This window comes from Hemiscyllium ocellatum, chromosome 7, assembly GCF_020745735.1.
Source record: "Hemiscyllium ocellatum isolate sHemOce1 chromosome 7, sHemOce1.pat.X.cur, whole genome shotgun sequence".
Lineage (NCBI taxonomy): Eukaryota > Metazoa > Chordata > Chondrichthyes > Orectolobiformes > Hemiscylliidae > Hemiscyllium > Hemiscyllium ocellatum.
Genome location: NC_083407.1, coordinates 5,305,826 through 5,322,312, shown reverse-complemented (window position 1 = coordinate 5,322,312; position 16,487 = coordinate 5,305,826). Strand labels below are relative to the sequence as shown.

At 42.8% G+C, this 16,487-nt stretch overlaps 1 protein-coding gene across 1 annotated transcript in view; it reads right to left on the bottom strand.

Moving 5' to 3' along the window:
• Positions 1-16,487, bottom strand: part of abcb6a (ATP-binding cassette, sub-family B (MDR/TAP), member 6a) — a 254,471-nt gene that overhangs the window by 103,559 nt on the left and 134,425 nt on the right. The window contains exons 14-15 of the mRNA XM_060828218.1: positions 14,096-14,153; positions 5,043-5,147 (exon numbers count right to left, since the gene is read on the bottom strand). Coding sequence (XP_060684201.1) covers positions 5,043-5,147; positions 14,096-14,153 — 163 coding nt within the window. The remainder of the gene's footprint in view (positions 1-5,042; positions 5,148-14,095; positions 14,154-16,487) is intronic.

The following is a 16,487-nucleotide window of genomic DNA, read 5'->3' as shown; positions in this document are numbered from 1 at the left end:
GAAAGCATATGGTGTTTTGGCTTTCATTAACAGGGGGATTGGGTTTAAGAGTCATGAGATCTTGTTGCAGCTCTATAAAAAACTTTGGTTAGACCGCACTTGGAATACTGTGTCCAGTTCTGGTCGCCCTATTATAGGAAAGATGTGGATGCTTTGGAGAGGGTTCAGAGGAGGTTTACCAGGATGCTGCCTGGACTGGAAAGCTTATCTTACGAAGAGAGGTTGACTGAGCTAGGACTTTTTTCATTGGAGAAAAGGAGGAGGAGAGGGGACCTAATTGAGGTACACAAGATAATGAGAGGCATAGATAGAGTCGATAGCCAGAGACTATTTCCCAGGGCAGAAATGACTAACACGGGGGGCCATAGTTTTAAGCTGGTTGGAGGAAAGCATAGAGAGGATGTCAGAGGTGGGTTCTTTACAGAGAGTTGAGAGAGCATGGAATGCGTTGCCAGTAGCAGTTGTGGAAGCAAGGTCATTGGGCACATTTGAGAGAATACTGGACATGCATATGGTCACAGAAATTTGAAGGTGCATACATGACAATCAGTGGTCGGCACAACATCGTGGGCTGAAGGGCCTGGTCTGTGCTGTACTGTTCTATGTTCTAAAACTGTTCCCATTTCTGGAGGGTTTGAGTACTAGAGGGTACAGATTTAACATAACTGCCAAAACAATCAATGGTGACATGAGGAAAAGTGTTTTTACGCAGTGATGCGTTAGGATCTGGAATGTGCTGCCTGAAAGTGGAGTGAAGGCAGGTTCGATCGAAGCATGCAAGACAGAATCTCATTATTGAGATCCGAACCTGGGACAGCGCACAAACCTGCAAGGTAATGCAGAGACACAGAGGTGATGTAAGCAGAGTATAAGGCTCGGGGCCTGTCCTTACTTGGAACAGAGGGGAGAGAGCTGTACAAGGAAACAGACCAGGGAAAAAGTCAGGATATAAACAGAGCACAGGCCTGGAACCTAAATTAAGCTGGAGAAAGACCACTGAGTTACTGTTGCCACTGCAGCTCCAGAATACAGGTAGTTCTTCTATAACATGATGGTTGCATTTTTGTGCAACCCCACATTCTAGAAAAATCGCACTTCAGAAATAGCACTTAATGTGTTGGCGCTTTAATCGCGTTACAGCCAAGACACATCTTAAAAGTTCACGCTTTAGAAACAGTGTCCCCAATTCGTCAATTGCATTACAGCAATTTCACATTAAAGAAATGCACGTTACAGCAGAACAGCCTTGGCAAAGAAGTGATATCACATCAAAATCTAATGTGAGGGTTGTTTGCAAAAGGCTAGATTCGTTGCAACTAACTGCAGGGTAATCTATTCCCTACGTTCCAGTCTTCAGCTTAAAGTAAATCGTCTGCAAGTAAGCTCAAGGCATGGAAGAAGCTGCAAGGAATGTCCTTTCTATGCTATGTAGCAGTCATGGGTGCTTCATCTGGCCTGGATAACCATAAGTGTGGGAAGTGTCCACAATTACAGTCTGTGAAACACCCAAGAACCACAGAGATAACACTGCAGATCAAGAGCAGGCAGGCAAAAACAAAATGAGCGATTGCTAGACAGTCAAAGAAGATCAGACAGAAAGTACTGCTGGCAAGGGGTAATGGCTCATCATAAGAACATAGCAAGTGCCATGTATCATGGAAAAACACCTTCCGTTCAACTTGTCTATGCCATAAACTAGTCCCATTTGTCTGCATTTGGCCAATTTCCCTCTAAACCCTTCCTGTTCATGTACCTGTCTAAATGTCTTTTAAATATTGCAATTATACCCACTTCTACCACTTCATCTGGCAGTTCATTCCACATATGCACCCAGCCTCTCTATGAAATAGTTACTTACCCCTTAGATCCCTTTTAATTTTGTTTCCCTTTCACCTTAAACCTCAGCCTGCAAGGTTTGAACTCCCTTACCCTAGACTATTCATCTTATCGATGCCTGCCATGATTTTATAAACCTCTATAAGGTCACCCCTCAATCACCTACGCTCCAGTGAAAACAGTCCTAGCCTATGGAGGCTTTCCTTATAACGCAAGCCTTCCATTTTCAGTTACATCCTCGTAAATCTTTTCTGCATCCTTTCCAGTTTTAATAACATCCTTACTATAGCCGGGCAACCAGAATTGCATGCAATATTCCAACAGTGGCCTCGCCAATGTCCCGTACAGCCGCAACATGACATCACAACTCCTGTACTCAATGCTCTTACCAATTAAGGTAAGCATGCCAAACACCTCCTTCACTGCCTTATCTACCTGTGACAACACTTTCAGGAACTATGTACCTGAACCCCCTCGATCTCTCTTTTCGTCTACACTCCCCAAGATCCTACCATTAACTGTGCAAGTTCTGCCCTGGCTTGTCTTACTAAAATGCTAAAAATCACAACACCAGATTATAGTCCAACAGGTTTATTTGGAAGCACTAACTTTCCAAGTGCTGCTACTTCATCAGGTGGTTATGTAGGAGCAGCGCTCTGAAAGCTGGTACTTTCAGACAAAGCTGTTGGACTATAACCTGGTGTCTTGTGATTTTTAACTCTGTCCACCCCAGTCCAACACCAGCACCTCATCATTACAAAAATGCAACACCTTGCATTTATCTAAATTATACTCCATTTGCCATCCCGTTGTACTCTTAAATGACCATCTTCACTGTCCAATATACCACCAATTTTGGTGTCAACCAAATTGTTCATATAAATGACAAACAGCAGTGGACCCAACATTGATCTGGCAGAAGTCTACTGGTCACAGGCCTCCAGTCTGAAAATCAACCTTCTACAGTCAAGCCAATTTTGTATCCAATTAGCTCGCTCTCCTTGCATCCCATGAGATCCAACCTTACTAACCAGTCTATCATGCAGCACCTTGTCGAATGCCTTGCTGAAGTCCATGTAGACAATGTCTGTCGTTTTGCTCTCATTTATCCCCTTGATCATATCTCAAAAATTTCAATCAAGTTTGTGACACACGATTTCCCACACAAAGCCATTTTGGCTATCCTTAATCAGTCCTTGCCACTCCAAATGCATGTAAATCCTGTCTCTGAGAATTCCCTCCAAAACTTACCCACCACTGATGAAAGGTTTAAGGATCTATAGTTCCCTGGATTCTTCTTGCAGCCTTTTTTTTTAAAATAAAGGCACTGCATTAGCCACCCTCCAGTCTTCTGTCACCTCACCCATGGCTATCAATGATATAATATCCCTGCTAAGCCTCACAACGTCTCCCCTGGCTTCCCACAATATCCTGGGATACACTTGATCAGGTCCTGGGAATTTACCCACCTTTAGGCATTTTAAGACCTCCAGAACATCCTTTTCGGTGATGTGTACTCTTTCCAAGATAACCACTATTTCGTTCATGGACTTCCCTAGCTTCCGCATCTTTCTCCACAGTAATTTGTTTGGTATCTCACCCACCTCCTGTGGCTCTACACGTTGTCAGTCTCATTGATTTTTATGGGGCACTATTTTCTCCCTAGCTTCTTTTTTGCTCTGAATGTACTTGCAGAACTCTGAACAGCTAGGTTTGAGTACCCACAAGCAGTTAAGCTGCATAGCTGGGGCTAAAGAAGGATGGATGGGCAATATTCATAGACAAATTGATGGTTAAAGGATCATGTTATGACTCTTTCCTGGTGCCAGTGTTAAGAATGTCACAGTCTGGCAACAGCAACTTCTTTTTGGGGGGTGGGGGTGGGGGTGGGAGGGGAAATGCGGGTGGGAGATGAAGGGTCATATTTCACAATGGGACCAAAAACACAGGTAGAAAGGATGAAGAAGAAATCCTGAAAGCACAATTTAGAAAGCTAGACAAAAGACTGAAAAGCAGGAGATCTAAGACCCGTGATCTCAGGATTACTTCCAATACCACTGAGTATAAAACTAGAAAGGTGAGCTACTGAACACATGGTTGGAAAAAATGGATCAGGAAGGAGGACATTAGACTTCAGGAAGTTAGGGAAAAAAGATAGCAATCTTGAAATATAGAGGCAGAGAAAGGTGGAGAGGAGTGTAGAGATAAAAAGAATGAGAGAGATAAACAGACATGGTTGGAAAGATGGGCCAAAAATGGAGGACATTAGGTTTCTGGGGTATTGGGACCTGTACTTGGAGGACACATTATACCTTAGCAGGACCTAATATTCTTGCAGTGGGATTTGCTAGTGCTGTTAGGGAGAGTTTAAGCTCGATTGTCAGGGGAATAAGACCTTAGAGGGAATTCAGATAGAATTTTTTAACAAAAAGCTGGTTCTCAGAAGTAGAACAGCTGTAAATGAAAATAGAAAGCAGCAGAAATGAGTTCTTAAGATCAAGCAGGGTCAAACTACAGATACGTTAAAAAGGCAGAATTAATAGCACTCTGAATGCATGCAGGATTTGCAACTCGATTGGTGAATTGATGACAAAAACAGACATGAAAGAGAATGATTCAATTGCCGTGATCACATGATGGTTGCAGATTTACCAAGATTGGGAACTAATACTAAAAGACATTCAACATGCGAAAAATGGGCAACTAAGGAGGGATATAGCTGACAAAAAGGGATTGGATTGGTGTATTAGCAAAATAGGATCTCCAATCTACAGAACAAGATGTAGAAACTGCAGGTTCTCTTCACTCAAGCCTTGTCTGTTTGTTCTCTCATTCTTTTTATCTCTACACTCCTCTCCATCTTTCTCTCCCTCTAAATTTCAAGATTGTTATCCTTTCTCCCCAACTTCCATTTGTTCCCTCAATCTGATCTTTCTTTTCTCTCGGTGATCTTTTCAACAATTTCAGTCTTTTTTCTCACTCCTCACTTTTTTGACATTCTTACTCATTTTCTCTCTATCCTGTTCTCATGCTATGTTGTAGCAGTTCCCTACTGTGATAGTTCTACTTAAGATCAACACACAGTTTGTTCCGTGGAGGAGCTGGTCAGACATGAGGGCCATTTGAGACAGAGATTGTTTCAGTCTCAATGTTAGAAAATAATAAAAGCTCTTGTCTTTTCTTCAGAATAAAGTATCTGCATTTACCTTGGAGATGTCTTGGCCATCAATTTTAATGCAGCCTCCCTTGACATCATAAAATCGGAAGAGCAATCGGATGATGGTGCTTTTCCCGGACCCGGAGGGGCCAACCTAGAGTAAAATATAAATAGTGGACTGTTTAGTTAATGAATAATGTTCTGTGCTGAACAAAGTTCAATCATCTGTTTTCTTGTACTTGTGATTTAAAATATTTGTCTCATTAAATGTACACAAATGACATATGCATTTTTCATCTTATTCACTTTAATAGACCAACCAAAACAAACAAATTTGATGTTGCCTCTTAACAGGAAATTTACTCTGTCAATGAAGGAAAGAATAACAGGTCCAGTTGTGGCAGTGAAAGATTGATTGGGATGAGATAGGGAAAGGCTCAATGCAATAACTGGAAAATGTTGGAGTGAGGGATGTGCAAGTAGGTTAATTGGTTTATATGAAGACAGGACAAACTTATAAACTGCATGTTAGAAGAAAACTAGTTGGGATCTATATGTGACCATCCTATTGCAAAAATCACTTCTGACATAAATTGATGTTCTGGAATGGAAACTCCACTTTCCCATAGACTTTTAATTCAAGTTCCTTCTTGGAATGTGGCCAATGCCACAAGACTGCATTCATTGCTCATCCCTTAATGATGTGGTGGGTCTTCTCTTTGAGCCATAGCAAGTGTTAATGATGCAATCAAGAACAAGAGGAGAAAGTGAGATCTGCAGATGCTGGAGATCAGAGCTGAAAATGTGTTGCTGGAAAACCGCAGCAGGTCAGGCAGCATCCAAGGAACAGGAAATTCAACGTTTCGGGCATAAGCCTGATGAAGGGCTTATGCCCGAAACGTCGAATTTCCTGTTCCTTGGATGCTGCCTGACCTGCTGCGCTTTTCCAGCAATCAAGAACAAGAACAAGGAACGATACAGTATAGAAACAGGCCCTTCGGCCTTCCAATGGATACTGCCCATGAAAATAAAGCTCATGGTCCATGTGCTTGATTTGAGTCAATCTTTTAATTTATCACTATAGAAGACATAAATAATGTTCACAAAACACTTGTAAATTAAGTAGTGAAAGGGACAGAGAACTTCAACTTATTTAGGAAACAATGTATTTTCTTTGGAGGCAGTTCTGAGAAGGTTCATGAGGATGACCCTGGGTATGGAGTAATTGTCTTAGGAGCAAAGGTCAAAAAGATTGGGACTCCAATCTTTAGAAGAATGAAAAATAATCTTATCGAAACATACAGGATTCTTAAGGCAGTTGTTAGGGCAAATACTGAGAGGATGGTTCCACTTGTGGGATTTATGGTAAAATGACAGCGACGCGAACCTGAGGAATGCTGGAACAGCCATGATTGGTGAAGCAGGCTTAAGGACCCTAACAGCCTCCTCCTGTATATTTTCCTTATGGTTTTAACAGTAGCACAACAGGACAACTGCATAATCACCAGGAAATGAACGGCTGAGAAATACTTTTAGAACCAAAAGGTGACAAATCCCAGAGACCTGATTGATCTCATCCCAAGGTCTGAAAAGAAATGGCTGCAGAGAGTAGCTGCATAGCTTTAATTTTCCAAAATTCCCAAGATTCTGGAAAGCTCCTATCGGTTTAGAAAATAGCAAATGCAACACCTTTTATTCAAACGAGGATGAAGAAATAAATCAGAAAATCACAAACCTGTTGGTCAATCATTTGTGAAAGGTTAGAATCTATTAGATTAGATTAGATTAGACTTACAGTGTGGAAACAGGCCCTTCGGCCCAACAAGTCCACACCGACCCGCCGAAGCGCAACCCACCCATACCCCTACATTTACCTAACACTACGGGCAATTTAGCTTGGCCAATTCACCTGACCCGCACATCTTTGGACTGTGGGAGGAAACCGGAGCACCCGGAGGAAACCCACGCAGACACGGGGAGAACGTGCAAACTCCACACAGTCAGTCGCCTGAGTCGGGAATTGAACCCGGGTCTACAGGCGCTGTGAAGCAGCAGTGCTAACCACTGTGCCACCGTGCCGCCCACCAATTGGTATTGGTAAGGAGATTATTGGTAAGGCTATTGGTAAGGAGATTATTGCAGATCGCTCAGAAAATCTTAACGAAATGGTTTTGTGAAAAGAAAGTAATGTTCAACTGCACTTATTAAAGCTTTTTGAGGAATTAACAAGCAACATCAATAAAAGGGAACAAAAAACAGAAATCGCTGGAAAAGCTCAGCAGGTCTGGCAGCCTCTGTGGGGAGCAATCAGAGTTAACGCTTCAAACCGAGTGACCTTCCTCAGAACTGTTCTCGACCCAAAACGTTAACTCTGCTTTCTCTCCACAGGTGCTGCCAGACCTGCTGAGCTTTACCAGCAATTTCAGTTTTAAAGCATCTGCTGTTCTTTCAGTTTTTTATCAATTAAAGGGAAATTGATTTGGTCTACCTGGATACCACAAGGCTTTTGATAATGTGCTATATCCAAGGTTACTGCGTAAAATAACAGCTCATGTTTTGGATGTAACATCTAGCCATGTGTCACATCCCTGATGGAAAGAAATATGACCAACTTAAAATCACTAGGATGGTCAATGCTCGACTGTGCCCAATAACTAAGATCAACCCACAGCAGATTTCATCAAGGAACAAAAAAACCATATACTTTGGTTATTCAGTCATAAGATACTTTGCTGACAAGGCAGCATTTTTATTACCCTGTCCCTAGTTGCCCCTTGAGAAGATGGGGGTGAGCTGTCTTCTTGAACCGCTGCAGTCCATGTGCTGTACTTAGATCCACAATGCCCTTAGGGAGGGAATTCCAGGATTTTGACCTAGTGACAGTGAAGAGCGGCAATAAAGTTCCAAGTCAGGATGGTAAGTGTCTTGAAAGGGAACTTGCAGGTGGTGCTGTTCCCATGTATCTGCTGGATGGAAGTGGCTGAGAGTTTGGAAGGTGCTGAGGAACTTTGGTGAATTTCTGCAGTGCATCTTGTAGCTCATACATTGCTGCTACTGAGCGTTGGTGGTGGAGAGATGCAGTGCCAATCAAGCTTGCTGCTGCATCCTGGATGGTGTCAAGCTTTTTCAGTGTTGCTGGCGTTAGACCCACCCAGGCAAATGAAGGAGTATTCCATCACACTCCTGACTTGGGCCTTGTAGATGAAGGACAGGCTTTGGGGAGTCAGGAGGGGAGTTACTTGGTGCAGTATTCTTAGTCTCTGACCTGCTCTTGTAGTCACTGTACTTTTGTGACAAGTTGACTTTCAAAGGTAATCCTAAGAATGTAGGTAGTGGTGGATTCGTTGATGGCAACACTTCTGAATGTCAAGGGGCAGAGGTTAGCTTATTTCTTATTGGAAATGGTCATAGCCTGGCATTTGTGCAGCACAAACGTTTCTTATCACTTGTCAGCCCAAACCTGGATATTGCCCAGATCTTGTTGCATTTTAACATGAACCTCTTGATGCCACACTCGATCAAATATGGCCTTGACGTCAAGGGCAATCACTCTCACCTCGCCTCCATGTTTGAACCGAAGCTATAATGCAGTCAGGAGCTGAGTTGGCCCTGACAGAACCCAAACTGGCTGTTACTGAGCAGGTGCTGCTCAGTACCACTACTGATGACAACTTCCATCATTCTATATATATTATAACAGAGTTACAGAGTTATGGGGCACAGAAACAACAATATTTCTCCTTGGGAAAGCAGCCAACATACTCAAAGACTCCTCCTACCCTAGTTATACTCTCGAACATAGAATATTACACTGAGGTACAGGCCCTTCAGCCCTCGATGTGCCAACCTGTGGAACCAATCTAAAGCCTACCTATCCTACACCATTCATTTTTCATCCATATAGCTGTATTCCTGATGAAGGGCTTTTGCCCAAAACGTAGATTTTCCTGCTCCTCAGATGCTGCCTGAACTGCTGTGTTTTTCCAGCACCACTCTAATCCATTTTCATCCATATGTTTAACCAATGACCAATTAAATGCCCTTAAAGTTGGCGAATCTACAACTGTTGAAGGCATTGCATTCCACGTCCCTTCTGCTCTGAGTAAAGAAACTACCTCTGACATCTGTCCTATATCGATCACCCCTCAATTTAAAGCCATGTCACCTCGTGCTAGCCATCACCACCTGAGGAAAAAGCCTCATACTGTCCACCCTATCCAACCCTCTGGTTTTCCTGTATGTCTCTATTAAGTCACCTCTCAATTTTCTTCTAACAAAAACAGCCTGAAGTCTCTCAGCCTTTCCTTAAAAGACTTCCCTCCATACCAGGCAAAATCAGAGTAAATCTCCTCTGACCACTTTCCAAAGCCTCCACATCCATTATCCTTCCTATAACGCAGCGACCAGGACTGTACGCAATGCTCCAAGTGTGGCTGATCAGAGTTTTGTACAGCTGCAGCATGACCTCATAGTTCTGAAACTCAATCCCTCTACCAATAAAAGCTAAGACACCATATGCCTTCTTAACAATTTTAGGAGCAAGAAAATCGACATTTCGAGCAAAAGCCCTTCGTTGGTTTTCGTTGATTTTCCTGCTTCTCGGATACTGCCTGACCTGCAGTGCTTTTCCAGCATCACTCTAATCTAGACTCTGATCTCCAGCATCTGCAGTCTTCACTTTCACCATCTTAATCTTAACAACCTGGGTGGCAACTTTCAGGGATCTATGTACATGGACACCAAGATATCTCTGCTCACCTACACCACCAAGAACCTTACCATTAGCGCGGTACTCTTTAATCCTGTTGCTCCTTCCAAAGTGAATCATCTCACACTTTAATGCACTAAACTCCATTTGCCACCTTTCAGCCCAGCTCTGCAGCTTATGTATGTCCCTCTGTAAACTGCAACATCCATCAGTACTATCCACAACTCCACTGACCTTAGTGTCATTCACAAATTTACTAACCCATCCTTCTATGCCCTCATTCAGGTCATTTATAAACATGACACACAGCAGTGGACCCAAAACAGATCCTTGCAGTACAGCACAGTACAGGTAACTGAACTCCAGGATGAACATTTCCCATCATCCACCGTCTTCTTTCAGCTAGCCAACTTCTGATCCAAACTGTTAAATCACCCTGTTCCACCATCTTCCATTGGGCAGAAGATACAAAGGTTTGAAAACATGTACTAACAGAGTTGTGGAGGAGAAAGTGAGGACTGCAGATGCTGGAGATCAGAGTCGAGAGTGTGGTGCGGGAAAAGCACAGCAGGTCAGGCAGCATCCGAGGGGCAGGAGAGTCGACATTTCGGGCACAAGCCCTTCATCAGGAATTACGCCTGAAACGTCAATTTTCCTGCGTCTCGGATACTGTCTGACCGGCTGTGCTTTTCCAGCACCATACTCTCTACATTAACAGATTTAAAAACAGTTTTTTTCCTCACTGTTATCAGACTTATAAATGGATCTCTCAGATATTAACGTTGATCTCTGCACCTTTGCATTCTGCTCTGTCACCCTGATGTACTTATAGAAGGTATGGTTTGTCTGATTAGCACTCAGAAAAATACTTTTCACTGTATCTCAGTACATGTCACAGAGCCATAGAGATGTACAGCATGGAAACAGACCTTTGGGTCCAACCCGTCCATGCCGACCAGATATTCCAACCCAATCTAGTCCCACCTGCCAGCACCCGGCCCAGATTCCTCCAAACTCTTCCTATTCATATGCCCATCCAAATGCCTCTTAAATGTTGCAATTGTACCAGCCTCCACCACTTCCTCTGGCAGCTAATTCCATACACTTACCACCCTCTATGCGTAAACATTGCCCCTTAGGTCACTTTTATATCTTTCCTCTCTCACCCTAAACCTATGACCTCTAGTTCTGGACTCCCTGACCCCAGAGAAAAGACTGCCTATTTACCCTATCCATGCCTCACATAATTCTGTAAACCTCTATAAGATCACCCCTCAGCCTCCGACACTCCAGGGAAAACAGCCCCAGCCTGTTCAGCCTCTCCCTATAGCTCAGATCCTCCAACCCTGGCAACATCCTGGTAAATCTTTTCTGAACCCTTTCAAGTTTCACAACATCTTTCCGATAGGGAGGAGACCAGAACTGCACACTATATTCCAACACTGGCCTAACCAATGTCCTGTACAGCTGCAACATGACCTCCCAACTCCTGTACTCAATACTCTGACCAATAAAGGAAAGCATACCAAATGCCTTCTTCACTATCCTATCTACCTGTGACTCCACTTTCAAGGAGCTATGAACCTGCACTCCAAGGTCTCTTTGTTCAGCAACACTCCCTAGGACCTTACCATTAAGTGTATAAGTCCCGCTAGGAATTGCTTTCCCAAAATGCAGCACCTCTCACTTATCTGAATTAAACTCCATCTGCCACTTCTCAGCCCATTGGCCCATCTGGTCCAGATCCTGTTGTAATCTGAGGTAACCCTCTTCGCTGTCCACTACACCTCCAATTTTGGTGTCATATGAAAACTTACTAACTGTATCTCTTATACTCACCTCCAAATCATTTATGTAAATGACAAACAGTAGAGGACCCAGCACCGATCCTTGTGGCACTCCACTGGTCACAGGCCTCCAGTCTGAAAAACAACCCCCCATCACCACCCTCTCTGTCTTCTACCTTTGAGCCAGTTCTGTATCCAAATGGCGAGTTTTTCCTGTATTCCATGAGATCTAACCTTGCTAATCAGTCTCCCATGGGGAACCTTGTCGAATGCCTTACTGAAGTCCATATAGATCACATCTACTGCTCTGCCCTCATCAATCCTCTTTGTTACTTCTTAAAAAAAACTCAATCAAGTTTGTGAGACATGATTTCCCATGCATATAGCCATGTTGACTATTCCTAACCAGTCCTTACCTTTCCAAATACATGTACATCCTGTCCCTCAGGATTCCCTCCAACAACTTGCCCACCACCGAGGTCAGGCTCACTGGTCTATAGTTCCCTGGCTTGTCTTTACTACCCTTCTTAAACAGTGGCACCACGTTTGCCAACCTCCAGTCTTCCGGCATCTCACCTGTGACTATCGATGATACAAATATCTCAGCAAGAGGCCCAGTAATCACTTCTCTAGCTTCCCACAGAGTTCTTGGGTACACCTGATCATGTCCTGGGGATTTAACCACCTTTAACCGTTTCAAGACATCCAGCACTTCCTCCTCTGTAATATGGACATTTTGCAAAGTGTCACCATCTATTTCCCTACAGTCTAAATCTTCCATATCCCTTCCCACAGTAAATACTGATGCAAAATACTCGTTTAGTATCTCTCCCATTTTCTGCGGCTCCACACAAAGGCCACCTTGCTGATCTTTGAGGGGCCCTATTCTCTCCAGAGTTACCCTTTTGTCCTTTATGTATTTGTAAAAACTCTTTGGATTCTCCTTAATTCGATTTGATAAAGCTATTTCATGTCCCCGTTTTGCCCTCCTGATTTCCCTCTTAAGTATACTCCTACTGCCTTTATACTCTTCTCAGGATTCACTCGATCTATCCTGTCTATACCTGACATATGCTTCCTTCTTTTTCTTTACCAAACCCTAAATTTCTTTCGTCATCCAGCATTCCCTATAGCTACCAGCCTTTCCTTTTACCCTGACAGGAATATACTTTCTCTGGATTCTCTTATTTCTGAAGGCTTCCCATTTTACTGCTGTCCCTTTACCTGCGAACATCTGCCCCCAATCACTTTTCGAATGTTCTTGACTAATACCATCAAAATTGGCCTTTCTCCAATTTAGAACTTCAACTTTTAGATCTGGTCTATCCTTTTCCATCACTATTTTAAATCTAATGGAATTATGGTCGCTGGCCCCAAAGTGCTCTCCCACTGACACCTCAGTCACCTGCCCTGCCTTATTTCCAAAGAGTAGGTCAAGTTTTGCACGTTCTCTAGTAGGTACATCCACATAGTGAATTAGAAAATTGTCTTGTACACTCTTCACAAATTCCTCTCCATTTAAACCCTTAACATTATGGCAGTCCCAGTCTAGTTAGAACCTCTACCATAACCACCCTATTATTCTTATAGCTGAGATCTCATTACAAGTTTGTTTTTCAATTTCTCTCTGACTATTAGGGGGTCTATAATACAATCCCAATAAGGTGATCATCCCTTTCTTATTTCTCACTTCCACCCAAATAACTTCCCTGGATGTATTTCTGGAATATCCTCCCTCAGCACAGCTGTAATGCTATCCCTCCTTTCTATCCTTCCTGTAGCATTTGTATCCTGAAACATTAAGCTGCCCATCCCTGAGCCATGTTTCTGTAATTGCTATGATATCCTAGTCCCATGTTCCTAACCATGCCCTGAGTTCATCTGCCTTCCCTGTTAGGTCCCTTACATTGAAATAAGTGCAGTCTAATTTATTAGTCCTACCTTGTTCCTGCTTGCCCTGACTGTTTGACTCACTTCTGTTCTCAGCTGTACCCGTCTCAGATCGATCTCTTTCCTCACTGTCTCCCTGGGTCCCACGAGTTTAAATCCTCCCGAGCAGCTCTAACAAATCTCCCTGCTAATATATTATTCCCCTTCCAATTTAGGTGCAGTCCGTCCGACAATAATAAATCAACTCAATTTAAAATTAAGGTATTGCTCATTTAAAAACATTGGTGATATCTTTTCTCAGATTATTGTTCAATCGTGGAATTCTCTTCCCAAGACGGCAATGCAAGTAGCATCAATTCATTTATTTTACGGCCAAGGTAGAAGGACTCCTGATGTAAAGGGAGTCAAAAGGGTTTAGATAGTAGACTGAAAAATAAAGTTGAGGCCACCATCAGTTCAGCTACAAACCTATCAGGAACCAGGTATCCTGCTCCTGATTCCTAGTTTCATATGCATCACCAACTGGATATCAGGTGGCTCTCTAGCTGAGGGGGAGGGTGGGACACTACTCAGATTAGAATTAAATGAGGGCCTTCCACCTGGGTGAGAAATAGGTTCATGAATATTTGTGAAGATCTGATTTAATTTCACTGATGTGAAAGATACAAATTGAACAACGTTTGATGGCATATTGCTAACATATTGCAATAAACTTACTAGAGCCATTGTGTGTCCAGGTTGAACAGTGAATGATATGCCATGCAAGATGTCCTTTCTGTAAGAGAAAAATATTAAAAATGTGAATGGGATTAGGAGACCATCGTTGAATGAGAATTACACTGTCCCATTTGTCTGAAACTGCTTTGTGCTCCTTGGTGCCAAATGGGGCCTTCCTCCAAAGACAGCATTGTGATCATGAATATCTACCACCCACATAATATTATACAGGTTTTCAAATATTCAAGTAAACCAGCAACCTTCAGCACATTGAAAACTTACACATGGAAATGCAGTATCGGGCAAACCTATTATCATTTAATTTATAAAGATGTTTTTACTTGACAGTTTATTCATTTTTACATTTCTACTACTAAGTATTGGTTCAAAAAAATGAGGTTAGTACTCCCATAATTTAAAAAAAAACTACTGTCCCTCTTAAATTATCCCACTCACCAATTACCCACCATTATTGGTCTTGCTGCCTGACTCTCAAATGACCATTCACAGATTTAAATCCCTTTAGCCTAGCTAATATATCTAAAACAGGCAGCTGGCATAAACTGCTAGAGTTTAAATTTGAGATTAAACTAATAAGTACTGCTCCCCAATTGCCATTATTTAGTTCAACTTACAGAAAGCATTTGATAAAGTTCCTCTGTGAAGCCTCAAAGGCTGAAATTCATGCACATTAGTTAGATACTGAAAACCAGCTTTACAGCAGGAAGTGGAACATGGAAAGTAATAACTCTTTTACTAACATGTTATTTTTTGCATTGCAAAGATTTATTAATCACACCAAGAAATGTCCGATTTGATTTATTGTTGTCACATGTACCTAAGTACAGTGAAAAGTGGTGTTTTGTGTGCAGTACAGGCAGATCATAGCATACAAAGTGCATTAGGGTAATAGAACAGAATATGACAAGGTAAGAGATGTGAGAGAACAGCATGCTAGGTTTATTAAGCAGCTGTTTGCTTGGATTTAATGTAATGGAATTTAAAATATGATACATTTTTGGTATGATAGCATGGGTATAAAGGGAAAGAATTTACTGAGTATGATAGAAGTAGACAGCAGGATTGCAGAGACAGAATAAGTAACAATATGACCTCCGCTGAGAGTTGGCCCTGATCCTGTTGACTGAGGGAATTAGTCAGCAGTAATGCTCTGGAGGATAAATTCCTGGACAGTGTACATGATGGGTTTCTAGAACAATAAGGAGAAAGTGAGGACTGTACATGCTGGAGATCAAAGTCAAAAGGTGTGGCGCTGGAAAAGCACAGCAGGTCAGGCAGCATCCGAGGAGCAGGAGAATCGACGTTTCGAGCATAAGCCCTTCATCAGGAATGTTGGGTGGGGGGCCCAAGGGGGCTGAGAAGTAAATGGGAGGGGGCTCAGGCTGTGGGGAAGGTATCTGTGATAGGTAGATGAAGTTGGGGGTTGGTGGTGATAGGGCAGAAGGACATCTTCCTTCCCATTTATCTGCTCCACCCTCCATTCCGAACTATCATCATCACCCCTCACTTCATCTACCTATTGCATTCCCAGCTACCTTCCCCACAGTCCCAGCCCCCTCCCATTTATCTCTCAGCCCCCTTGGGCCCCTCACCCAACATTCCTGATGAAGGGCTTACGCTCGAATTGTCGATTCTCCTGCTCCTCGGATGCTGGCTGACCGGCTGTGCTTTATCAGCACCACATATTTTCATTCTAGAACAATATGTTGAGAAGGCAACTAAACGTTGGGTTATTTTTGGATTTTTTTACTCATTCAGGTTATGTTGACTTTGTTGCCTGGGCAAGCCTTTATTGCCTATTCCTAATTGCCTTCAAGACAATGTTGAGCTGTCTTTGTAAACCACTGCAGTCCATTTGCCACTAGGGCAAGAGACCCAGGATCATGACTGAGTAACAGTAAAAGAATGGTGATATATTTCCAAGTCAGGATGGTGACGGGGTGACGGATTTGGAGAAAAACTTGCAGGTAGTGGTGTCCCCATGTATCACATTCCACATGGAAGTAAGGCACAGAAGATATTAACTATCATTGTATTAAATAGAGGGGTAGGCTTGTAGGGCTGAATTGCCTACTCCTGCCTCTAGCTCTTATGTTCTTATTAACTGCCCTTATCCTTCTAGATGGCAGTGGTTCAGCGTTTGAAAGATGCTGTCTAAGGAGGCTTGGTAAATTTCTGCAGTGCATTTTGGAGATGGCATACACAGCTGCTACTGAGCATCACTGGTGGAGGGAGTAAACGTTCGTGGGTGTTGTTCCAATTGAGCAGTTTGCTTTGTCCTCTCGAGTGTTACTAGACTCATCAAGCAACCTCCTAGACTGAAAAATGTGACCAATCCGACAGCAATTTTCTGCAAGCCTGCTGTAGTTGT